General features: G+C 41.2%; 1 protein-coding gene across 4 annotated transcripts in view; it reads right to left on the minus strand.

The window, feature by feature from the left end:
* The window catches only part of GOLIM4 (golgi integral membrane protein 4), an 81178-nt gene extending 60472 nt beyond the window's left edge, over positions 1 to 20706 (minus strand). For 2 of the 4 annotated variants that reach the window (XM_086674673.1, XM_086674672.1), the window contains exon 1: positions 20163 to 20704. In XM_086674673.1, the coding sequence (XP_086530799.1) occupies positions 20163 to 20349 (187 nt within the window). In that variant the 5' untranslated portion in view covers positions 20350 to 20704. Of the gene's footprint in view, positions 1 to 20162 lie in introns of all 4 variants that reach the window. The other 2 variants (XM_086674674.1, XM_086674671.1) reach the window with 2 other exon arrangements.
* Between the last annotated feature and the right edge of the window lie 4834 nt (positions 20707 to 25540).

Below are 25540 nucleotides of genomic sequence, written 5' to 3' on the forward strand. Positions count from 1 at the left end.
ATTTTGTTTAGGATTTATGCTAAGTGCTCATTTGTTATAAACTTAAACCCTTTTCCAGGAAATACAAAAATATCACTAAAATTATGTGATTTCATGTTAATCTTTTATTATTTTTTTCAACGTTTATTTATTTTTGGGACAGAGAGAGACAGAGCATGAACGGGGGAGGGGCAGAGAGAGAGGGAGACACAGAATCGGAAACTGGCTCCAGGCTCTGAGCCATCCGCCCAGAGCCCGACGCGGGGCTCGAACTCACGGACCGCGAGATCGTGACCTGGCTGAAGTCGGACGCTTAACCGACTGCGCCACCCAGGCGCCCCATCGAAAATATTAAGATATTTCCAAAGAAACCAGTGTGTGTATGTGTGTGTGTGTGTGTGTGTGTGTGTGTGTGTGTGTGTGTAAAATTTACTCTAAGTGACTCTTTATTCTGGAGAATATAAATAATACTTAAAATGGATATTAATCGTGTACATGTCTTTTTTTTTTATTTTTTTTCAACGTTTATTTATTTTTGGGACAGAGAGAGACAGAGCATGAACGGGGCAGGGGCAGAGAGAGAGGGAGACACAGAATCAGAAACAGGCTCCAGGCTCTGAGCCATCAGCCCAGAGCCTGACGTGGGGCTCGAACTCACGGACCGCGAGATCGTGACCTGGCTGAAGTCAGACGCTTAACCGACTGCGCCACCCAGGCGCCCCTCATGTTAATCTTTTAAAACGTCTACATCAAATCACTGCAAAATGATTCTTCAAACAAAAGCAGCTTTCTTCCTTTATCTCACATTGTACCAATTTTGAAATTGACTGATGGGGTAGATGGAGTCATTATTCTAAATCCCTCACCCCTTACTCCCCCACTATATCCACACTTTGCCATGCATGTACTGCTTACTGCTGAGGGCAGAGTATTCTTCTGCACTCTAACCTACTAAAGTTGGGACTGGTCATGTGACTTGTTTGGCCAATGAGAAGCGGACAAAAATGACAGCTTGGCAGCTCCAAGCCCAGGCTCTAAGTGGCACTGTATGTTAACACCTACCTTCTTGTGCTCTTGTAAATCCACTGAGAGGGAAACCTCCAGGTAGATGCAATCCTTTTAGCAGCAGGTTGTGGAAAGGAGGCATTCAGAATCTCCTTGAAACTCACCAAAAACCTGTTGCCCAGATCTAGGCTCAGGCAAGTCAGGCCCAGCCAAGCCCAGTCTGCAATGACAGAACCACAGCCAAACTGCAGAACTTGAACGTGACTATGTTTGTTGTAAGCCACTGAGATTTTGAAATTGATACAAAACAAAAAGTAGTATATTGACTCTCTGTATCTTTAGATGGCTACTCATGTAACATTAGCTGCATCAAACCACACCTTCTTGATTTACTTACCCTAAACTACTCGTCATTTGCTACGGCTATCTTCCATTTTGGAAAAAAAAAAAAATCAGATCATTTTAATACAGGATTTTTTTTAAGAAAAAAGGTTGTCATAAACAGACATTTGCTCTGTAACTGAAGTGTAATTTCTACCATAAACTATAATATACTGAATAAACTATATTTTAAGAAATCCAAGTTATAATTTTGTAACCTCAGATGCTTCTATAATTTACCAGTCCTCCAAGTGAACCAAACATAAAGCACCTGAATGTCTGATATACTCTAGAATCTTTTTCTCTGTTTTGTTTTGCTTTGTTGAGAAGTTTCTGAATAGCTTCCCATCAAAAACTCGCAGATGTGAACTAACCAGTGTTTAGAGGAGAAGCCAGTATGAATTAGCAACAATCTTGAAAGAGGTTTTAAGGGCGCCTGGGTGGCGCAGTTGGTTAGGCATCCAACTTCAGCTCAGGTCATGAACTTGCAGTTTGTGAGTTCGAGCCCCAAGTTGGGCTCTGTGCCGAAAAACGTTTTAATACATGCAATTTTATTACTTTTGAGTACTAGTATTTTCAGGGTCGGTCTGAAAGTAGATGGGAATCACCTGTTAATGTCTTGGGTTAGGAGGATATTTTTTCATGTTCCTGATTCAAAAATCTGTTGTTTGAAAAAGTGGGGTAGATTTTGTTTATGGATTTTATTTTTATTTGAGAGAGACAGAGAGCAAGCGGGGGAGGGGCAAAGAGAGAGAAGGAGACAGAAAGAATCCCAAGCCGTCAGCGCAGAGTCCAATGCAAGGCTTGAACTCACGATTTGAGAGTTCATGACCTGAGCCGAAGTCAAGAGTCCGACCTTAACTGCCCAAGCCACCCAGGTACCCCATGTTTACAGACATTTTATTAGTTAATTTTTTCTGTCATAATCTCAATGAAGATAAAGTACAACCTAACACAAGTTCAGTTATCACAAGTCATAAAAGTAATACTGATGAGATTTTCATGGATCAATTTCACGAATGTCATTGTCTTTTCTGCCGCTTATATATATTAAAGCAAAGCTGTACTGTGAAAACTGTATTAAGTTGATAAGTAGGAATTGCTACAGATGATTCTTATTTTCATTACTGTTCACTTAAGCTAGCATCTCAGAATTTAAAAATCACAAAATTTTAGCTCAGAAGGAATCTTAAGACTAGTTCAACTACCCACCACTTATCTGAGTTAACTCCATAACACTTCCCCAAAGTGCTGTTGTACTTTATACCTTTCCAGAGCAAGGCGGTGTTTCCAAACTAGCAGGATTGCCAATATGTTTCAGGAAATTAATTTAGTGAAAGGCAGTAATTGAACCTGTTGTAGTTTCTGCTTTAAAATAAATTACTTAAAAAATGGAAAAAGAATGGATCAAATGAGCATGAATGGTGGTTAACATGGTAACAAATAAGCCAGTTCCTATCCAGGCAGTCCCATGGACAGCTTATACTTGTCTGAACAATGATACCAATGCTTGTGTCCTGAACTTTAAGGTATAGTTGTTTTTACTTTGGGTTCTATTTTAAAATTTTTACTGATAATAAACCAGTGCTTGTAGACAGAATGCATAGGAATATTAAATTAGCATTAGTAGAGGGGCAATAATAATGATGCTGCAAATGCATTCAAAATAGTCCTTAATTGGGATTATCTTACTCAAAACAGTCATTGAGCACATCAAGGAGCTGCTAGCCCTAAAAACGGTAAAAGAACCAGAACATTCATAGCAGCAGCAACTGATATTACCCAAAGGTCCATCAACAGAAGAATAAATAAATTTGAATGGCATACTAACAGAAATGAATAATCTGTAACTACATGTAACGGCGTGGAGGAATCTCAAAACAATATTAAACAAAAGAAGCCGGACACGAGTATATATGAGTATATATTGTTTGATTTCCCTTATATATACAATAAAGAGGAAGTTAATCCAGTTTTTATCCATAGGGGATCAGGGGCAGTCAGTGACTTGAAGGGGCTCCAGGTAACTTTGGGCTGCTGGTATTGTTATGTGTTTTGATTCAGTTGCTGGCTACACAGACATGTTTGTGAAAGTTCATGAAGCTGGAGACTTACAATTTGTGAACTTTTATGTATGTATGTAAGTTACAATTCACAGTTCAACAACTAAAATGTCAAATAAAGAGGCGTTAGATTTCACTGAGCTATTTGCTAATATTTTATCTACAAAGTCTTTCTTTCTATGTCAAATATAAGAACTCGATACAAGTCTATAAGTAATTCTAACTTTAGAGTTATAATACGTAACTAATTTTAGACTACATTTTAATATACATCTGTGCCTAAATCAAATACAATGTTGTTTTCAATGTATTAAAAATTATTTTCTTACACAAATAATTCAGAGAGTATTAAGTGGTCAGTGTCACTGAGAAAAAAAATTTAAGTCTTTATATATCATGAATATTAATTTTGTTATCTTTAAAGTTATCTTTATTATAAAATTGCTGATAATATACAGAGCTAAGTTTCTTTTACATAAAATCACTTCTGTATCATGTACCATGTACAAATTAGGAAAATTCCCATAGGAGTTTGTGAGATTGTATGTTATTATAGAAAAAGTTTTGAGAATTAGAAGAAAAATTGGACACTACTTTAGTAATGGAGAAAAAACATGGTTAGAACCATTGATATCTGCTGACAAATTCCAGACCTGCCCACCAGTAAGCTGTGTGAGCTCTGTCAGATCAGCACTGTCCAACAGAAACACACTGTGAATCACATGTGTAATTTTTGAATTTCTAGTAGCCACATTTTAAAAAGAAGTATATGTGCACTGAAATACACCAATAATACCTAATGTACACAGTGCTTCGTTGAAATGTAGTGCCACCAAAACAATGAAGTCACATTCTATAGAAAAAATATTTCACCGTACTTTAGTCTTAACTTCTAAAATTTAAATTAAAGTTTAAAATTCAGTTCCTCAGTCATAGCAGCTGCGTTTTAATGCTTCTGCCACACACGACCAACTGGTGGCTACCATATTGGACAGCGCCATTGTCAGGTCGTTCCATGTCTCGGAGGCTCACTTTCTTTGCTGATAAACTAAACGAGTTATTATTTGAGATACAGAATTCCCAGTGGAATTTTTGCCAACTGAAGCCCACATGCCCCAATCAAAATGTGGGTCATTCACCATGCAGGAATGCAGACCTGTGTGAAGGGATCTTTGGACTTCTTAAACAAAGTAAGAAACCTGGATATTTGCAAAAAAACATCTTTCTTTTTCCATGGTAGACAACTACTGTGAAATTTTTCAGAGCACTGTGTGGGCCAAACCAAAACACGGCCACATGCTACTCTTTGCAACCTGGGTTCTATAAACATTCTTTCTTGCTCTACCGATCTATGATTTATTTAGGAGTGATTTGACTTCTACATCTGGAAGCTAAAAAGCACAGCTGGAGAGTCATTTGAGTGCTGAGATTCAAACCCCTGCCCCCGCACCCCCCTCTTCCCCCCACCGTGAGGTCAAGGTGAAGCTACAGATGCTATCAGGAGGTGACAGCCTCTGGTGAAAGCAGAATCCCCAGTGTGAGCTTAAGCTCAGTCTACACCCCAGGATGCGGAAGAGTCTAAAAAAGAATTATCCTAAGGTAAGGGTCAGCCTAAGACCCTAATTTTGGACCAATGACAATGTGCCAGAGATAGAAAGGGTAACGTAGACAAGTATATCACATATCACTCTTATTGCCCTGGGTGGGACCCAGTCTCTATGAAGCCTGCTTGGATCCTCCAGGGTATGTAAGGTCCAAAAACAAAAAAGGTAACGCACCAAAGACAACGGAGAAAGCTGCAGGGGTGAAGCAGGAAGCAGCGGCTTGAGCAGCTATCAGTACCTTCTGTGGACAAGAAGATGGGGAGAGGTGGGGAGTGGTGAAGCTGGAATTTATCCTGTCAGTTCAGATTAACAATGAACACTAGAGGTCATGTCACCCTCAGGCAGCACCAGATGATCTAGGAACACATAAGCCTAGGCTCAAGGGATAGGAATGGTTGCTTATCATTCAGAGGAACCTGTAGGACAAGTAGTTAATCAGCACTAATGAAAGCTCTTGCATACAGAACAAAAATACTTCTCAGATTCCAAGTCTCTGGAGATGGAACAGACCTCTGGGGGGCCAGATGAAGTGGCATCATAAGTTATTTAGTAACATCTGCTAACATGACCTCACGGGCCTCCAATCAACAGTGTCTACCTCCTCAGATCTCTGTCCCCAGTTTTGTCCTTAGAAACCCTCACTTGCAAGCAATCTGCGAGTTCCAAACTTCTGTCTGGGCATTAGCTCCTCATTCTCCTGAGTGATGCCACACCAGTAAAGAGCCTATCTTCCTTCACTGCAAAAGCCCAGTGTCAGTTTGTACTGGCTTGCCATGCATCAGTTGGACAAAGTCTCATTGTTTCTGTTACGGTGGTAGGTCGACTCCCAAGGAGACTAGTTCTCATGTCCAGGTGAGTCATCATCTGGGAATATTCTGAACTTTTTGGCAGCATCTAAAAAGGATAGAGTTCCCTCTAAGGAGGTAAAGTCAGAAACTGTTTTGTGAATATTGTTAGAATCTCATTTCAATTCCAGGGTGAGGGAACCTTGGAAACCGAGGATAACTAAAAGCCCTGAATTAGGATTCAAACAATTTGAGCATTAACCCCAAGCGTGTCATCGTCATGCTGTGTGACTTCTGTTTCCTCACATTTAAAATGGTAATAACATAGAATATTGCTTTTCTCTATATCATTGGGTTCCTCCAGGACCAAATGGTATCATGAATATAAAGTAATTTGGAAAGTATAAATTTCTCATGTAATTGCAAGGCATTTTTTATTATTTACTAAGTAATTACTAGTGAATTCTAGGAATGCAATTTTTTTTTTAAATTTTTTTTTCAACGTTTATTTATTTTTGGGACAGAGAGAGACAGAGCATGAACGGGGGAGGGGCAGAGAGAGAGGGAGACAGAGAATCGGAAACAGGCTCCAGGCTCCAAGCCATCAGCCCAGAGCCTGACGCGGGGCTCGAACTCCCGGACCGCGAGATCGTGACCTGGCCGAAGTCGGACGCTCAACCAACTGCGCCACCCAGGCGCCCCAGGAATGCAATTTATTAAATACCATTTAAATCCCTAATAAGGAATCTCAAATTTGAGAGGGGTGGAGTGGGTTAGGGCTTTAGGGAAATAGCAGTGAGCACTGACCACCCCATTACAAATTCAGCCATTTTCCAGAGGATTCATCGGGTAGGACCAAGGGAGCTCAAATTCCAAGATGGACTTGAAAGGACCTCAGAAGAAGGAATTTGCCCTAAAGCTGTGGTTCTTAACCTTTTTTAGGTCACTGATGCTTTGAGGATCTGATAAAAGCTATGGCTTCTGTCTTAGAAAAAGGCACATATACAGAATGGACATATATTTTCAGAAAGTTCCTGGACCCCCATGGATCCCATATTGCAAATACCACCCTTAAAGAGAGGGTCACAGATGAGACACAAAATATGGCCTTAGGAATGAGTTGTTGCTGGGTAGGAGGCAGTTGTGAAAACAGCTGGAGGCCTACAATAAAACAAAACAGTCTTTCTTTAAAGGCTCAGCCTGTACTCCAAGTATTGCTACTATGGGATCCTTCGATGAAGACTTCTTGGGGTTTAAATAGGGAGTCTGACATGCACACACAAAAGCATCATTCTAGCTAACTAGGTTAGTAGCTACTGCTTCCTTGGACAGTCTCACAGCAGAGTGCACCCTCTAGCTTAATCTAAATGGATGTTAATCAACCAACGGAGCAAAAGATATATGAGAAAAACAAAACAAAACAATATGCAACCCTAAGAACCACACTGCACATGTTAGTACTACATCGTAGAATATGTAGTGAATTTTTCACACTTTGGTTTTTGGAACATAGAATAAAGACCACATATCATGAGGACTTAACAGTATGCATGTGAATATCACAAAGGAAAAGAAGTCCATGGCAACCCAGAATTGACAGTGGGTATCATGGCAGCAATCTAGTACCCACATTGATAGCAATGGGGCAGGAAGAGTCATGGATTCCACAGAAAGTCAACAGCAACTTTTCACTGGCAAGAAAGAACTGTCCTTGATTCTTGAAAGGAACATGGCTTCATATTTTAACAAGACATTCTCTACTCACTTCCTAATCCAATCTCTTAGAGAATATAACGGAAGGCAAATGGAAACTAGAAATATTTATCTTGTATTTCTAATAGCTAAAATACGTTAAGAAGGGTGAGGTCACACTATGAATTTTGGAATGATTGTTCAGGAAACATTATTTAACGACTTTTTCATAAAATGCTACAGTCTATTGTTATTTTTTTAATATTACGGAAGAATAATCTTATATTTCAATCTTTACGCTTGACTTCCAAAGTAGAGACCAACAAGCGAGTTGAAATCACTAATCATGCAGTTAATGTTCTTTCTTTAAATCAAACGTATTTATCTTTCTAAGACCATAAAACTCACTCCTCAAAAATTTATCTTCTGATTACCAAGTAACAAGGTTTTCGTCAAAGACTGCAGTCTATAAAAGCAGAAGGAACAATCAGAAGTAAAAATATATGAACAAACACACTGCACTGCCTTCCTACGTACCTGCCAAAGAAATAGTCAATTGTAGGAGTGAAAACATTACACATATTGTCAATGGATTTTGAAACTCCTCAAGGACATGAGCCTTCCACTCTGCGATTTCCCTCGGCAGCTTACTAGCTGGGTTTACATTTCAGAGAGTCACCTGCAACTCTTTTAATTTCAATCATTACAGGTCAAATAGTTTAAACACGAGAGTTTCTCTCCACAGTGCCATGATTTCAAATGCCACTTCCTGCTAATATACTTCAAATTAAATAATAAATCACATTTAAATACGTAGTAATGCATTTTTACACAAGTATTATGTCGGATAATCCAAGAAAGTAATTCAGAGCAGTGCCTGCTACATAGCAAGTGCTCAGTGACTTTTCGTTTATGATGAATTGGTAATGATACTGCCAACAATGACAACAATGACATTCTCACCTGGTAGGCAGCTGCTTAAGGGGACCCTAATGACCCCCACTTTCTGTTATTCATGCCTTCACAAGCCCCTTCCCTTGCACATGGACTGAACTTAGTGATTCAAGTCTAATGAACAGAACATGGCAGAAGTGATGGGTTATCACTTTCAAGGTTGAGGTTATTAAAATATTTTCACTTTCATCTTAGGTTCTTGCACATTCTTTAGTTCTCCCTTGGATCTCTTGCCCTGGGGGAAACCAGCTTTCATTTTTTTTTTTTTTAAGTTCCACAGTGGAACTGCAGAAAGTCCTATGGAAAGGCCCACATGAGCAAGATTAAAAGCGGATCTTCTGAGGCCTGCCAATGATCACATTAGTGAATTCTGAAGCAGATCCTTCAACCCCAGTTAATTTCTGAGATGACTACAACCCTGGTCAGCAGCTTTACTGCAACATCATGAGATATCTTTAAAAAAATCATCCAGCTAAGCCCAGATTCCTTTCCTATAGTAACTGTGAGATAACATTTTTTGTTCTAAGCCAATTCAGTTTGAGGATAATTTGCTATGCAATAGGATAACCGATACAGATTTTGGAGGTAGGGTACTGCAATAACAAAAATCTGAAAGGTGGGAACAGCTTCAGAACTGTGTGATGGGACTTAAGAGCATGAGTCAATATGTAAAGTGCTTTAAAAATACTATTCACAGAATTTTGGACTTTGAAGAGATTGCTAGGAAGGGTGTAAATAAAAATGAGAAAATTTTCTTGGAAATTGTAAATTATGTAGTGGTGGAAGGTGTAACAATACCCACACTTATATATAGTTACATGACCTGTATGTGGTCACTTGTAGTTGTAGGACAAATAAAAAATGTGCCGCACGAACTGGGTAATTTAGCTGTGGAGATTTCCCAGCAAAGTGCTGGAGATGCTACCTGATTTCTTCTTAGAGTAAACTGGGAGATGATAAATTGAGGGAAGGACCACTAAACCAAAAGAAGCCTTTGAAAATTGATGGTTTTCAAACCACTTGATGGTTTTGAAAATTCTCAGCATTTCTGGACAGCAAACAATACTAACACTAAGAAACAGCTCCCACACAAAGATTAATTCCAAGGAACTGCCAGGGAAAAAAAATGGTCTAAAGATGAGACAGAGAGGCACCTGAGTGGCTCAGCTGGTTAAGCATCTGACTTCAGCTCAGGTCATGATCTCAAGGTTCGTGAGTTCAAACCCCACATCAAGCTTTGTACTGATAGTGCAAAGCCTACTTCGGATCCTCTGCCTCTGACAGATCCTCTCTCTCTGCCCCTCCCCTACTCACACTCTCTCTCAAAAATAAACATTTAAAAAATAAAAATAGGGGCGCCTGGGTGGTGCAGTCGGTTAAGCATCCGACTTCAGCCAGGTCACGATCTCGCGGTCCGTGAGTTCGAGCCCTGCGTCAGGCTCTGGGCTGATGGCTCAGAGCCTGGAGCCTGTTTCCGATTCTGTGTCCCCTTCTCTCTCTGCCCCTCCCCCGTTCATGCTCTGTCTCTCTCTATCCCAAAAATAAATAAACGTTGAAAAAAAATTTTTAATAAAAAATAAAAATAAAATAAAGATGAGACAGAGAGTGTGGCTTCAGAAATTCCTGTTAAGACCTTGGAAATGTAGCCTCCTAATGAGCTTTTCAGTTGTACCACAGGGTCTCTTAAAAGCTTAAGACCGTGACTCAGCGATCCTTTCAGCAGGCCTTTGGAAAGTTAAAGGGCACTGCCTATCCTTTGTCTCAGCAGAAGCCCAAGGTAAGGAAAGATTTATCTCTAAGAAATACGGGGGTATGATCTTTGTCTAACTGAGTAAACCCTAACGAGTTTCAAAGGGGACTGACAAAAGCTTTAAGAGGATTTTATCAGCAGAAACTCTGCCATTTTAGAATGAAAGGAACAGACTGTGCTAAATGAAAAACCGCCATAAATCCCCCAAATCCTACCGGCAGGAAGCAGGCTGAGAAAACAACTGCAAGGCTTCTGGGTGGCTCAGCTGGTTGAGTGTCCAATTTCGGCTCAGGTCATGATCTCACTTGTTAGTGAATTCAACACCCACATCGGGCTCGCTGCTGTCAGCTCAGAGCCCACTTCGGATCCTCTGTTCCCCTTTCTCTCAGCCACTCCCCCACTTGTGGTCTCTCTCAAAAATACACATTAAAAACAAAAACAAAAACTTCAGCTGCAAAACACGTGCCACCTTTCATAAGAAGGGAAAGACGACTCAGAGAGGGGAGCCAATAGCCCAAGGAGTAGAATGAAGAGCCATGGAGAATTATCCCCAACTCTGGAAACTTCGTCAAGAAACTTCTGCTTAGCAGGATTTCAGAACTGCTATGGACCAGTGACTCTTACCTACCATAAATCTTATTCTTTTTTGACCAAGAACATGCAGGTATCTTATGCCTGCATCATTGCTGTATGTTGGTTGTGTTGAGGTCAGATATCCTGACTCCACAGTTTCACAGATCTACAGATGACGAGGAACTATATTTGAGGAACTATACCTGAGGAGCCCCACTCACACCCAGGTCAAACATAGATGACTTCTGGATTTAGAGCTGATGCTCACCTATATAGTGAAGACCATTTATTTTTCATCTTTTAATGAAAATGATGCCCAACATCAGTGCAAATTAACATGTTTTATAGCATCAAACCTTTAAAAAGGATATAAAATCCTTTTAAGAATTCATGTGTTAATAGATTGAGAGATTAATAGATTATAGATTTAATCTCACTGATGTAAAACTAAATAAATGCTAACCAAATACAGAAGCAACAGCTATCCAATTTTAATCTGTTTAGAATATTTATTTCATAGCATCATAGCTGGTGTTGAGACCATACAATGTCAAAGCTCTCTTAAATATCTTGATTTACACATTTTTTGTTGTTGTTTATAACAAAGTTCCACTTAAAGAAGGGATTTAAATGGCATGTGAAATGGGAAATGAAATGTTCAGCTCTCCTAAAATGATTATATATTTTTCTTAAACTCTCAACAGAAACAGTGTCATTCAAATGTTCCATAATGCCTTATCCTTCAGAATGACAGCCTGTTTTTTACTTTTCTATTCACAGTCTATCATATTGTGACATTTTATATATGAAAAACAGTTAAGGCATTATTTTTAAAAATGTCATACTATTTTAAAGAGCAATTTATTTCATGCCCACATCCCTCCAGGCTATTAGTGAGGTTTATTAGCAAAAGCCAATATAACTGGCATGTCCTCTGGATAGGCACCCACTGGCCAATAAAAACAAAGAACACAAATATGCCATTCAGAAATACATAGCATTGTTTAAAAATAGCAATGCCCATTTCTGCTGGAACTGAGAAGAGTGTGCTGGTCTCCAGTGACAGGAGAGCACGGTAGGGGAATGCTATGTTGTACTGGAAGTCAGAACACAGGACACGTGGGCTTAGCTTGAGATACATGATAAATGATTCACCTGCTTCAAGACTGTTTTCTTAACTGTAAAATTCAATGTTTGTATCTGAGTCAATCGGTTAATGCAGTCCTGAACTACAGACACTCAGGTACTCAAACATGACTTCTTACTTTAGTATGCAAAACCTGTATAGGCACTTTGGGTTGACAAATTTCACATTTTCCCCTAAAACAAACTTACTAAAAAAAAAAAAAATACACTACTACCTTGTAAATGAAAAATATGATTTACATGGCATTAATGGACAGTGACTGTAAAATTTAAACATAATAGGGGCGCCTGGGTGGCGCAGTCAGTTAAGCGTCCGACTTCAGCCAGGTCACGATCTCGCGGTCTGTGAGTTCGAGCCCCGCGTCAGGCTCTGGGCTGATGGCTCAGAGCCTGGAGCCTGTTTCCGATTCTGTGTCTCCCTCTCTCTCTGCCCCTCCCCCGTTCATGCTCTGTCTCTCTCTGTCCCAAAAATAAATAAACGTTGAAAAAAAAAATTTAAAAAAAAATTTAAACATAATAATATGAAAAAACAATTATTAGATTCTAGCTATCAAACTGTTGGTTGTCCTAGTCTGCTCTCTTTGAGAAAAACAAATGGGTAACTATATCCATGAGAGAGATTCTAGCATGAAACTGAGAGTTTCTATTTGACTTGTCAAGAAAACACTGAAAGCAAATTCAAAAGAATCTGAGGTCTTTATTATATGATTCAACATTATTTAATGCAGCATCTGGATACTACCTAAAATCAACTCCAAATCAACCAAAATTCCTTTCTGTAACAGCAGCAAATGTCCTACACTCTGGAAATGCTGCATCAAATAATCACACTGGTATTTCTGATTCTAAATTTTATCTTGACTCTTCATGTGACAACCCACCTAACCTACTTTCTCAAAACCATTAATATTGTCATGAGAAACACTAAAATAATTTTGAGGGCAATGGAGTACTGTGGAAAGAACATGGCTGGGAAGTTGCGTTAGGGTTCAAAGCTCAGTTTCATTAGATTTGACCTTGACACTAGCAAGTTAACTAACCCCTTGGGCCTCAGATTGCTCACTTACATTAAAGTGCTCATGTCACTGTTAAATAAGAAAATGCATGTAACGTGCTTAGCACAGCACCTGAACAGGTAGACATTCCACAGATGTTATGTATTTTTAAAAATTTTAATTTCTTCAAATAAATTTTCAAAATTCTATCAAAATAAATTCACTTTATTTATTTTTTAATTTTTTTTTCAACGTTTATTTATTTTTGGGACAGAGAGAGACAGAGCATGAACGGGCGAGGGGCAGAGAGAGAGGGAGACACAGAATCGGAAACAGGCTCCAGGCTCTGAGCCATCAGCCCAGAGCCCGACGCGGGGCTCGAACTCACGGACCGCGAGATCGTGACCTGGCTGAAGTCGGACGCTTAACCGACTGCGCCACCCAGGCGCCCCAAATTCACTTTATTTTTAAAGGTTTTTTTTTAAGTTTGTTTATTTATTTATTTATTGAGAGAGCAAGAGCGAGAGAGAGAGAGAGAGCGAGCAAGCAAGCGGGAGAGGCGCACAGAGAGGGAGAGAGGGAGAATCCCAGACAGGCTCCACGCTGTCAGCACAGAGCTCGATGCAGGGCTCAAACTCACAGATTGTGAGATCACAACCTGAGCTAAAACCAAGAGTCAGATGACACTTAACTGACTGAGCTATCCAGGCGCCCCAAAATAAATTCACTTTAAATAACAGTGCTCAAAAGGAAGATACAGTTTGCCACTTTTCTCTTCCAGTAAAGTTGTATTACATATAACTTTGACTTCCAAAGCTACAAAAGTCACAAAGCACTGACTGGCAAAAGTAGCAAAAAACATTCTGTCCTCAATGATAAAATAAAAACACTTACTTGTCAAAATGAAAAACAACAATTCTTAGTTGTTACCATGTAAAGCATACTCAGGTCTTTTCTTCCCCACCCCCCGCCAAAAAAAAAAAAAAAGTACAGTAGAAAATACAGAGTGAGACTATCTTAAGTCAAGTAAAAGTTTCAGCCAAGTTGGGCAAATAGCTCTGACAAAAGCCACATTTAGGCCATAACTAATAACGCTATTACCTGCTAGATGTAAACAGTGAGCAAAATAAAAAGCAGCTCAATGCTAATCCGGCAACAGTAGTCCCGGCCCCCTAATAAATGCAATAGTAATGTGCTCCAGGATCCCTGCTAGTCATTTCAGATGTATTATTTATAATCTACACAAGTGTGCAAGTTAGACATTGTTATTCCCAATTAAACATGACGAAACTGAAGTCCAGAGGCGTCACTTGCTTGTTCAAGGTCTCTACCTGTGAACACCAGAGTTGTATTCAAACAGCACCTGATGCCAAAACCAATCGCCCTTCACTAGTCCCTCTTTCTTTCTTTTTAGGACATAAACATGTGAGCAAGAATATTCCTCAATGCTTTGAAAAGTCATAAACTGATAGCACTCCCCTTTCTTCTCTCTGCCTTCTTCTAGTTTCTCTCAAACCCACTGCACGTCAATTCCCCAACTCCAAGTCACTGATTCCTTAGGTCTCTGAAACCTGTCTTGTGTTCCAGCCCTAGAAGTAACCGTCCTTGGTATGACAGGAGAGAATAAAGAAGTCAGGGAAGACTTCCAATCTATATGGGACTTAAACTAAAGGCTCACAAATAATGAGAAATTGTTTTATATAGTCAACCAATATGGACATGTTCCAATTTGCAGGGATGACTAAGGCAGACACAAAGTGTAGACTCATACAATACAAATTTATGCAAATCATATACATATATAACAGAATGCTTAATTGAAATAGATTTTCAAAAAGTATCTAAAAGCTTTCATCTTTTATTCAGGGAATGCATTTTTTTTTAATGTTTATTTATTTTGAGAGTGAGCAGGGGAAGGGCTGAAAGAGAGGGAGAGAGAAAATTCCAAGCAGGCACCTCAATGTCAGCACAGAGCCCAACACTGAGCTTGAACTCATGCACTGTGAGATCAGGACCTGAGCCAAAATCAAGAGGTGGATGTTTAACTGACTGAGTCACCTAGGTGCCCCATCAGGGAATGCATTTTAAGGCAGGATTTTACATACACATAAAAACTACTGACCTTAAAGAGTATTTCATTCTGCTCTATTTTTTTAAATGAAAATGTTCATTTAATAAACAGTATCTCGTTGATGTTTATGAGACCCAACTTAGCACTTAAAAATGAGTATGCCTAACTACACACAACCCACACTTGTGGGTCTAAATTATTGAGTTCTGGGAACCACTCAATAATTGTTGGTTAAAAAAAAAAAAGATAATGGGGCGCCTGGGTGGCGCAGTCGGTTGAGCGTCCGACTTCAGCCAGGTCACGATCTCGCAGTCCGTGAGTTCGAGCCCCGCGTCAGGCTCTGGGCTGATGGCTCGGAGCCTGGAGCCTGTTTCCTATTCTGTGTCTCCCTCTCTCTCTGCCCCTCCCCCGTTCATGCTCTGTCTCTCTCTGTCCCAAAAATAAATAAACGTTGAAAAAAAATTTAAAAAAAAAAAAAAAAAAAAAAAAAAGATAGCAAGACTTGAAACCCAAGTGCTGTGACTCCTCAACCTGTATCTACCAGACTTCACTGCCCACCACATAATAAGCACACTCGTAAGCAGACAGGAAACACCACAAAGGTGTAGACCTACTATCTTCTGAGTGCCAGGCACCAGGCACTGGAGATGAAATAATAAATAAAGACTGGGCCTGAGCTGAAGAAGACTTTTATTCTTTTTTTTTTTTTTTTTTAATTTTTTTTCCAACGTTTTTTATTTATTTTTGGGACAGAGAGAAACAGAGCATGAACGGGGGAGGGGCAGAGAGAGAGGGAGACACAGCATCGGAAACAGGATCCAGGCTCCGAGCCATCAGCCCAGAGCCTGACGCGGGGCTCGAACTCACGGACTGCGAGATCGTGACCTGGCTGAAGTCGGACGCTTAACCGACTGCGCCACCCAGGCGCCCCCTTTTATTCTTTTTTAAGCAGATTCAGGGTAGGCTGAAAACAAAGAAGTTACCAGTTCCAATGTGATCTGTTCACGCTCAGGCTAGCAAGCCATCCTGTGTTAAGAGAACACAATGCAAGAAATAACTAACTTGAATAAAAATATGAGCCTTAGAAGCACCACATTTTTTACTTTAAATAGTTGTGATATACTCATCTGGAACAGGAGAACAGGAAACATTATATAAACCTTTTCTTGATGATTTCCTGCCATCACTGCAATAATGTAACACAGTGTTTCGGGAATAAGGGCTATTTGCCCCTATTTTTAAAAAAGTTAAATAGTTCTATCTCTGTCCCAGATCCTATTGCACAAGGTTATTGCCTACCACTAGGAGTTACACCTTCTTCTTATCTGATATGACACAGAAGGGAGTTAATCAGTAACCCCACTTTAATTTCCTAAGTTTAAATTGTCAGTGAAGGTCCCTTCTCCAGAGGAAAGTACTTGGATTTATGTTCGTTTACCAGTTTCCTTTGATGTCCAGTCAGGTACAATAAAAGGAGGTAGTTAATTATAAAAACAGATTTTGCCAATTTGAACACTTTTACCCATGACAAACCTGGAGAGGAGAAATGAAATATCCTACCTCAAACAGGGACCATGCATGACGATAATAACAGATCATCTTTAATGAGCAGTACCTACTATGTGCCAAGTATGTCCTAGGAGCTTAACAGGATTCATTACTTCATCCTCACATTATCCCGATGAAGTAGGTCATTCTAATCTCCACTGCATAAGAAAAATGAGGGCCATGTTCACACAGAAAGTTGCAGGGTTAGTATCTGAATCACACGCTCTGGGTAAAAGCAACAACAACAAAACCCTCAGGTGTCTTTATGGCCAGAAAAGTAATGTGTGATACAGCTCAGTTTTAAGATTATAGGGATGTGGAGGCACCTGGGTGGCTCAGTCGGTTGAGCGTCCCACTTCGGCTCAAGTCATGATCTCACTGTGTATCTGCACTGGGCTCTGCACTGTTAAGTGTAGAGCCTGCTTGGGATTCTCTCTCTCCCTCCCTCTCTGCTTATCCCCCATTCAGCCTCACAGGCACTCATGCTTTCTCTCTCTCAAAGATAAATAAACTTAAAAAAAAAAAAAAAAAGATAATAGGGCTGTGGTTCCCAACCCTGGCTGCATATTGTAATCACCTGGGGAGAACGACATAGGGGTTTCACTCCCACAGACTGTGGTTTAGTTGGTCTGAGAGCTGCCCACGTGATTCTAATGGGCAGTCAGAGCTAAGAACCACTGTGTATGGACACGGAGAATGGTGCATGGCTCACCTGAAAGCAGTTTTTTTTTTTTTTTTTTAAATGTAAGAGGTTAAGTAAACATTGTGCTGGTCAAAGGTTGTTAACTGCTGCCTCTGCCACCAATATGTAACCTCTGCCCCACTGCTCAAGGTAATTGATGTGTGGTGTAAGTGGGAGATAGATAAGCAAATAGATACATAGGCCGGCAGACTTGGACATTTGTTTTTACCGGAGAGGAGGTAGCCTAGTCTTGGAACTTTCCCCAGGTCGCCCCTCACCATCTCCTATTTAAGGAACTGGTCTACTACAAAATGTACTGAGTTAGACATAACCTACTTTCAAAATAATCTCTGGAGTACAACCCATTCTTAAACTGAAGATGACCTAAATATGCTCACTTAACAAATGTATACCTTCAGATTATAGGGCCAAACTACTTAAACATTTCAAGAGTCATTTTTTTTCTTTTTAAAGAGGCCACTCATAATTAACTCTGATCTTAATCCACTCCAGGTCAAGAGATCTCACTTAACTAAACAAGTTCTGAGAATGGAGAGCCTAACGCCCTCAAAACAAATCTATGCAGGTGGTACAACAGAGCGCTGCTGAGTGAAATGTCATTTGTCATTGGGGAAGCAAAAGATGCTAACGTCAGAAAACCTTCATTAAATGACCTGCAGATGTGAAATCCAAAATAAACGCTATAGGAGTCAATCATGTGGCCTGCCTGGGAAATAATGCTTCAGGGATGATCATATTGTAATTGTTCCAGCACCACAATTCAAGAGGAAATGGCAAAAGGGTACATTAAGAAATAGACTTTAAAGCTACTCAAACTAGCTACATTCTTTCATCTCCTACTGCAAAACAAATGTTGTATATTTGAATGGCCTTGTATCACCACTTACCACCACTCTCCTCCACAACTTTCACCAAAAGGCAGCCAATAAAAGGAGAAAAGAAATTGAGATTGATTTTCAAAACTAACTACTGCAAATACAGGCCATGACTCAGAAATCAGGGCCTCAGTCAATCAGTTCCAGCTTTGGCTGCGAAGGTAAATGCTCTCCTTGGGCTTGGGCAAAATGTTTGGTTACTTTGTTTTGTTTTGTTTTGTTTTCTTTTGTTTTGTTTCAAAAAGCACAGACAGGGAAGTGAAGGCCGAGAGGGCAGACAAAAATGCATGGGATTAACTTTCTCACTACTGTTCAGAATAATTTCCTTTGTTGACTGAATAAATATATATTGATCCCCTCATGAACGTCAGGCACCGTGCAGTGCTGAGGAGGTATTGGTTAACTTGACAGTGTATGTTCACATGGGTCTCCTAAGCTAAGAGACCAAGGTAACAACCTCATAAAATCCACCACACATGCCCCTTCCAGCCACATGTGTGAAAATCCAGTCCTGCCCTTGTAGTATTAGATCATAAATTTCCCCCTTTGTCTAACTGCACTGAACTTCACAGGAAGCCACTGATGTCTTCTAAGTAAATACATAAATATCCAGAATTCATACACCAACAATAAGTCATGGGTAAATACCAACAAGTTTAAAGAAAAATTTTCTTAGCCCAAGTCTGCACCAAAACAGGTTTTCCTTTTGAGCCAAACCCAGCTCACATATTTTCACTGCCTGTGGCTATGCAGCTTCAGTAAGCTAAAAATAATTCCTTTTCTTCTAAGTTGGGAAGAGAAAATAAGACCAAGCAATCAGCTGCATGTCCTTTTCTCTCGTTTTAATTTTTTTTTTTTTACTAGAAAACACTCAAAATAGCTGAAGCCACGAAAAGGCATCTGTTTCATATTTATATACACATACACTGACAGAAACATCCATCCAGCTTATATTTTCCCAGTAATACGAAATTAGCTGTATTTGCATCATCAGCAAAGACTGTCAACATTTCACTGCTCACAGCTTTCTACTATTATTTTCTGCTTGGGGAGAGGACTACGTAAGTATCGAAAACTACACACAAGTACAAGTAAAAGCTTTCAAAAAGTATATACAGGATGACTATGCTCTAAGGCCACATTGCGCTTACTTTGCAGTCATGCATCATTTATGTTTCTGAAATTTACATTAAAGGAGATTCTAAAATAGAAGGGTAGAAACTTTAAATCTTTCTGCACGTCTTGCTCAAGTTGTGTTTACTGTATCTGATAAACTGAAAAATTCTATTTCTCTCCTTGGACTTCTCAAAGCTAACTGTAAAGTACCACCTCCCACCCCCCACCCCCCACCCCCAACACACACGCCTACCTATCTCTGTATTAAACTAAATGTTTCGCAGGAAGACAAACTTTTTCCCTCCAAAACATATCTGGGGGATGGTGAACAGCGGCAGTGTGGACTTTTCCAATACCTCCAACATCTCTAAAGTCACCCTATTAAATTAATAGAAACCACCAGGTTCCATTCTACTGGGCCTTTAGTTGGGCTGCTAGGTCATGGCTAAATTTCCCTTGAAAAAACAACATGGTTTGGGAAATCACCGCCAAACTCCATCTCTTAGACTACTGACAAGGGCAACTGCAAAGCAAATACCCACAAACCAGGACCGTGCCTCTCCGGGATGGGCTGGCAGACACGGAGGAAGGGCTATTGGTCGGTCTGCCCGGACTCCAGCTGGGCCACTGACAAGGACTGGGGTAAAGCGCTCAGTGTGCGCCGGCCCATCCAACGCCCAGCGGGACCAGCCTCTGAGCGACCAATTTCAAACGTATCCGCCGGAGGAAGCGGGAGGATGGGGATGTCATCTCCCTTGACACTTTGAGGACCCGGGCGGCCCTGCAGGGCTCAACTCTGAGGTCCGTGATGGTCAGCGGTGGCATCCGCAGGGCCAACGTTTCCCCAAAGCCACTTTTCCAGCCGGGGCGGGAGGCGCGGGGCGAAGTTAGCCACCGGCCGCGCGCGTCCCGTTAACCGTACCTTGCAACTGGGCAGAAAGGGACTCCTGGTGCTGCTGGTACTTGAGCGCCACCGCCTCGGCTTTCCGCAGCTGCGTCTGCAGCTCGTAGTAGAGCATCGCGCCGTAGAGAAAGCCGAACACCACGGTCAGCAGCAGCAGCGTCTGGAAAATCCGCTTTTGCTTTCGGGAGCACATCCCGTTTCCCATAGTCCCGCCTGGACCCCGCGCCGCGGCCGCCCCCGCCGCCGCCGTCCCTTCCTCCCCTCTGCGGGAGCGAGCGTCTCAGCAGCGGCCGCCGCAGGAGGTGGCCGGACGCAGCATGAGGAGGAGACGCGAGACACAAAAGCGGGGCCCGAGGGGAAGTGGCGCCCGCTCAGCCCCCGCGCGCCGTGGGGCGCGCAGCCATCGACGCCGCCTGGGCAGCGGCAGCCAAACTTTTGCGAGGCTGGCTCTCCGCGAGTGCCCGGGCCCGGCGAGGGCCCCTCCGCATACTTCCGAGCGGACCGTGCCCGCGCCGGTCCCCAGACGCCGCCTGCCTTTTTTCTTCCTCCCCACTTTTTGGCTCGGCTGCCCCCGGCGGCGCTCGGAGTCCCGCCCCGGCCGCTCCCCGCCCCCTCGCGGCGGCTCCCGCTGCGCGACTTTGTTGCCACCAAAAGGAGGGGGTACGCGCCCAACAAAAGGACGCGGCTCCAGGCGGCGCCTCCGCGCGCGGCCCGCCGGAGTCGGTGGAGGGGCGGGGGCCGGCTGGCCCCTCTGGGTTTGGGGGGACGGCGGGCCGGTGTCACTGACCGGGCTGCCCAACCTCGGCCGCCGCCGCCTCCCACCCAACTTACGTGTCACCCACGGCCCCGCTATTCTGGCCAACGGGATTCCGGGAGGAAGTCCCACTCGGGCTCCCCGCTCATTGGGCCCGTCCGAGCCTCCGCTCCCTCCCTTCGGGGAGGCAGTGCGGGGCTCGATTGGACGCCCGCTTTGTCCGTCCGACCCCGGGGCCGCGCCTTCCCTCCCACCCCGGGGGCCGGCGAGGGGCTCCGTGGGCAGAGCCGCCGCCTGGCGCCGGGGTGCGCCCACGTGGAGTGCGGGTGGATGGGGAGAGGCCGCAGAGCCAGGGCCCGGGAGGTGGGGTGCGCGGGCGACGTGTCCCGGCTTGCGGCTGGGCGAGGTACGGTGCGCACGTGTGTGAGTGCAGGTGAGAGAGAGGTGTGTGTGTGTGTGTGTGTGTGTGTGTGTGAACGCACGTGGGGAGAAGAGTACAGTGCATGTTAGGGGGGCAGTGGGTGAAAGCAGCTATTTACGCTCGACCGAATACTCGTTCTTTCTTTCTCTAGCCAGTGGGCAGATGCGGCAGACACACGGGATAGCTACACCGTCAGCATAATCTGCGTAGCCGGACTGGAGAAGCCTTGCGGATGGACTGTGGCCCCAACCGGGGGGCTAGGGTGAATGCGTGTGTGCCCGCTGATGGCAAGACACGGTCTGGGGGACTCACGTACGCTAACGCGCTACTTAACTGCTCAACTGTCCGTGTGGATTAGGGAAATGAGCTTGCCTTTGGCAGAGGGGAAAGAAGTGACCTCATATTTCCCCCCAGCTTCCAAGCAGAATAACTTAAAGATAAATCTCAGAGGCTGAAATAAGTATGCATACGTTTCGTCACATGTATTTGTTTGATCGGTGGCAGAAATACATCAGTTACATCGGTAAATTACACTTTGAAGGCCAACAAAGGTTCCCTATGTAAAACAGAGTAAAACAAACTTAACCACAAACCTCTTCAAAAAAGAAATCTAATTCAAAGAGAACACTGCTTTTGTTCTATGTACTTGAGAGGGAAAAAAATTGAGGTTGATAATTTTGTTTTTGCTCTTGACCTGACTTCTAAGAAAGTAAATGATTTCTCAAATGCCTCAGTAGTGTCATGGAACTTATTTTATACTGCATGATTTTTATGATATTCTAACCAGATTTTAGTTACCACTATCAATAGTAGCCAGTGAGTGCTCAAAATGAAGGTAGATGTGCTTAGCCAAATTAAACGTAAAGACAGTCCCTGGTGCTGAACATTTTCGGGTAGACTCTGAGACTAGAGAATGCTAAAACCATAAAATAAGCCTCAATTACTACCTAGTTAGCCCATGACACTTCTACTACCATGAAAACCAAGTTTGCCTGGCATGTGTTTTTCCCTAATCAATAATAACTTACAATAGAACAATATGTTTTTCAAAAATACTTTCATTTATTATCTCACCACACCCAGATTAAGGGTTAGCCTCACATTTTGGTAAAGAAACCAAAGTTTATTAAAGTGACTGAGAGCTGTCAGAGAAAGTGAAATATCATATGATTACACTCATATGTGGAATTTAAGAAACAAAACAGATGAACAAAGGGGAAGGGAAGGAAAAATACGATAAAAACAGAGGGAAGCAAGCCATTAAGAGACTCTTAAATATAGAGAACAAACAGGGTTCCTGGAGAAGGCGTGTTGGGTGGGGGGATTAAAGAAGGGCATTAAAAAGGACATTGGTTGGAATGAGCACTGGGTGTTGTAAGTGATGAATCACTGAGTTCTACTCCTGAAACGATACTACACTGTCTGTTAACTAATTTATATTTAAATAAAATTTTAAAATTAAAAACTAAACTGACAGATGGCTGTAGGACCTAGGACATGCAGAGAGTTAGGAGTTCAGCAGAATTAGATCCAGGTTAGAATCCTGCTCTTTTTATCACTTTCTTTTGTAGAAGTCAAGTTCTCATTTTTTTTTTTTAATGTTTATTTATTAATTTTGAGAGAGAGAAAGAGAGCACAAGATGGGGAGAGGGGCAGAAGGAGAGAGAGAATCCCAAGCAGGCTCTGCACTGTCAGCACAGAGCCTGGAGAGGCTCAGTCCCAGGAACCATGAGATCATGACCCGACACTGACCAGAAATCAAGAGTCCCACACTTAACAGACTGAGCCACCCAGTTTCCCCAGTTCTTATTCTCTTTAAACAAGTGATATTAACAAATTGTATTTAGTCCATTAAAATGAGAACCTTGGGGAGCCTGGGTGGCTCAGTCGGTTAAGCGTCCAACTTCGACTCAGGTCATGATATTGCGGTCGTGAGTTCAAGCCCCACGTCAGGCTCTGTGCTGACAGCTCAGAGCCTGGGGCCTGTTTCATATTCTGTGTCTCCCTCTCTCTCTGACCCTCCCCCGTTCATGCTCTGTCTCTGTCTCAAGAATAAATAAACGTTAAAAAAAAGTAAAAAAAAATAAATAAATGAGAACCTAGTTTAAAAAGAAAACGATTTAAGGAAGTTTCAAAACTTTGTTCTGTTGTGTAAAATATAGACTTGTTATTTAATCTACCACTGTTTAAATTTCTTCCAGCTTTACTCTTAGAAAATGAGACTGGATAATTCCTGCAACCTTGTTAAAATTCCTTATAACTAAAAAGTCCTTAACATTGTCAGTGTACAGTTTGCTAAATAAACTCTTCCTCCAAAAAACCTACCAAAACTGCTCTGGAGGAAATGACATTTTATAGCAATAATCCTGGCCCATTCTTTAAGAGAAAATTATCCTAAGAAAGAAAGAGAAAGAAAGAAAGAAAGAAAGAAAGAAAGAAAGAAAGAAAGAAAGAAAGAAAGAAAGAAAGATTGGACAGAGGATTGGAAAATTATTATTCATATATTACACAATATGCAGTATTTAGTTGAATTTCAGACTCTCTGGAAAATTCTTATGCTTCTGGAATACATGATTTCTCATTTTCAACCTCTGATTCTTTTGCATCTGATTCCAGACTCGAAAGGTATTCTTTGCCTAAAGCTGCTGACAGACTCTACAGAATATAATAAATGTAGGCCATAAAACACAACTCAATATTTTAGTCATAAAATTTGAAAGAGAACAAAAATTATTGCCTGAACTTCTCCATTATTTCAAATTCAGAAAGGGTATATGGAAGTACATAAAATCACTAATGGCAGTGTCTTTATAAAATTACTTTTCCAAGGTGAAGTATGCTGCTAGTTTCTTAAAAATATCAGTATAAAGCTTTTGAGAGGCCAACATTGGGGAAGCTATCCAGGACCTATAAATTGAATTTACATAACATTGCCTTTGGGTAGAACTTGTAATAGATGAGCTATTTTTGCTGGTCTTGTGAGGTCTGTTGTCAGTTCTGTTTTATTTTTATTTATCATTTTTAAAATAGTATTATATGATATTTCTATATGCCATATATTTAACATTTGTAATTTAAAAATTATATATCCTGAGGTATTTCGTCAACTTAATATTTTATTCCTAAGGCAGGAAGTAATTAACTTAAGAGATTCAAAGTCTTGCATTTGAGAAAGGCTAAGGTAACATCTGGGAGCCTTAGCATTCTTTCCAGTGTTACTAAATTAATAAAATTTGTTTATTTTCAAAATAGGGGAAGGCAAGAAAAATACAGTTGAGGGATACAGCCAGTGTATAATTTGTAAATTTATATGATCAGTCCCAGAGTAAATAGCCTCCATTGTCTGTGAAATTTTTTGATTAAATCTCTTTACTACAAATTGAATTCAATAGTCTTTTTTTTTTTAATTGGCAAGAGGCATCAATGCCTAAGAAAAGGTGATGAATGTTAAATAAATTTTTAAACAATTTTGTGACTATGTGTGGTGACGGATATTAACCAGAATTATTCTGGTGATCATTTTGCAATAAATATTTATATCGAATCACTATTTCATACACCTGAAACTAATGTGTTATATGTCAATTATATCCATAAAAAACTAAAAATTTAAATGGCGTTGCAGTGTTAATAAATCACAGCTGTAACCTTTTCATGTAAATATTTCTGAAATCAGCTATCCTTTATCATCTATAGGAAACTGCACTCTTCCTTTTTGGCACTTCACCTTTTGCTAACACCTAATTAAGACACAGTCTTTCCTATACTTTCTTTTTAAGGGGTAAAGGAAGCCACATTCAAGCTATTCTGTTTTGTTTTGTTTTGTTTTGTTTTGTTTTGTTTTGTTTTGTTTTGAGGATTCTGTTAGAGATGTTTTGAAACTCCTTTCCATAAAATTTTGCTAATGACCTGTTGGTAATTGTTAGCAGATTAAGAGAGTATGAAGTAAGCCTGTAGCTAAAAGCATGATAAAACAATTGAACCCTAATCAATGGTCTTGGCGCCTTGCTTTGCTCTGTCTCTAAGCTGCCACCTTAGTAGCTTTGAACTATTTAAGGAGTTAGAGGAGAGTGAAGGGGGAAGTCAGCCCTTGTCCATAAAATGATTTTCAATACGAGAAACCTTACTTGTAGCACCAATAATAAATGCCTTTCGAACATGGACTACTTTGATAATGGAGAAAGTTCTTTAGGAGGCCCTCCTTGCCACAAGGTGTGTAGC

The sequence above is a fragment of the Puma concolor genome, chromosome C2 (assembly GCF_028749965.1).
Source record: "Puma concolor isolate L17-30 chromosome C2, mPumCon1.1.hap2, whole genome shotgun sequence".
Taxonomy (NCBI): domain Eukaryota; kingdom Metazoa; phylum Chordata; class Mammalia; order Carnivora; family Felidae; genus Puma; species Puma concolor.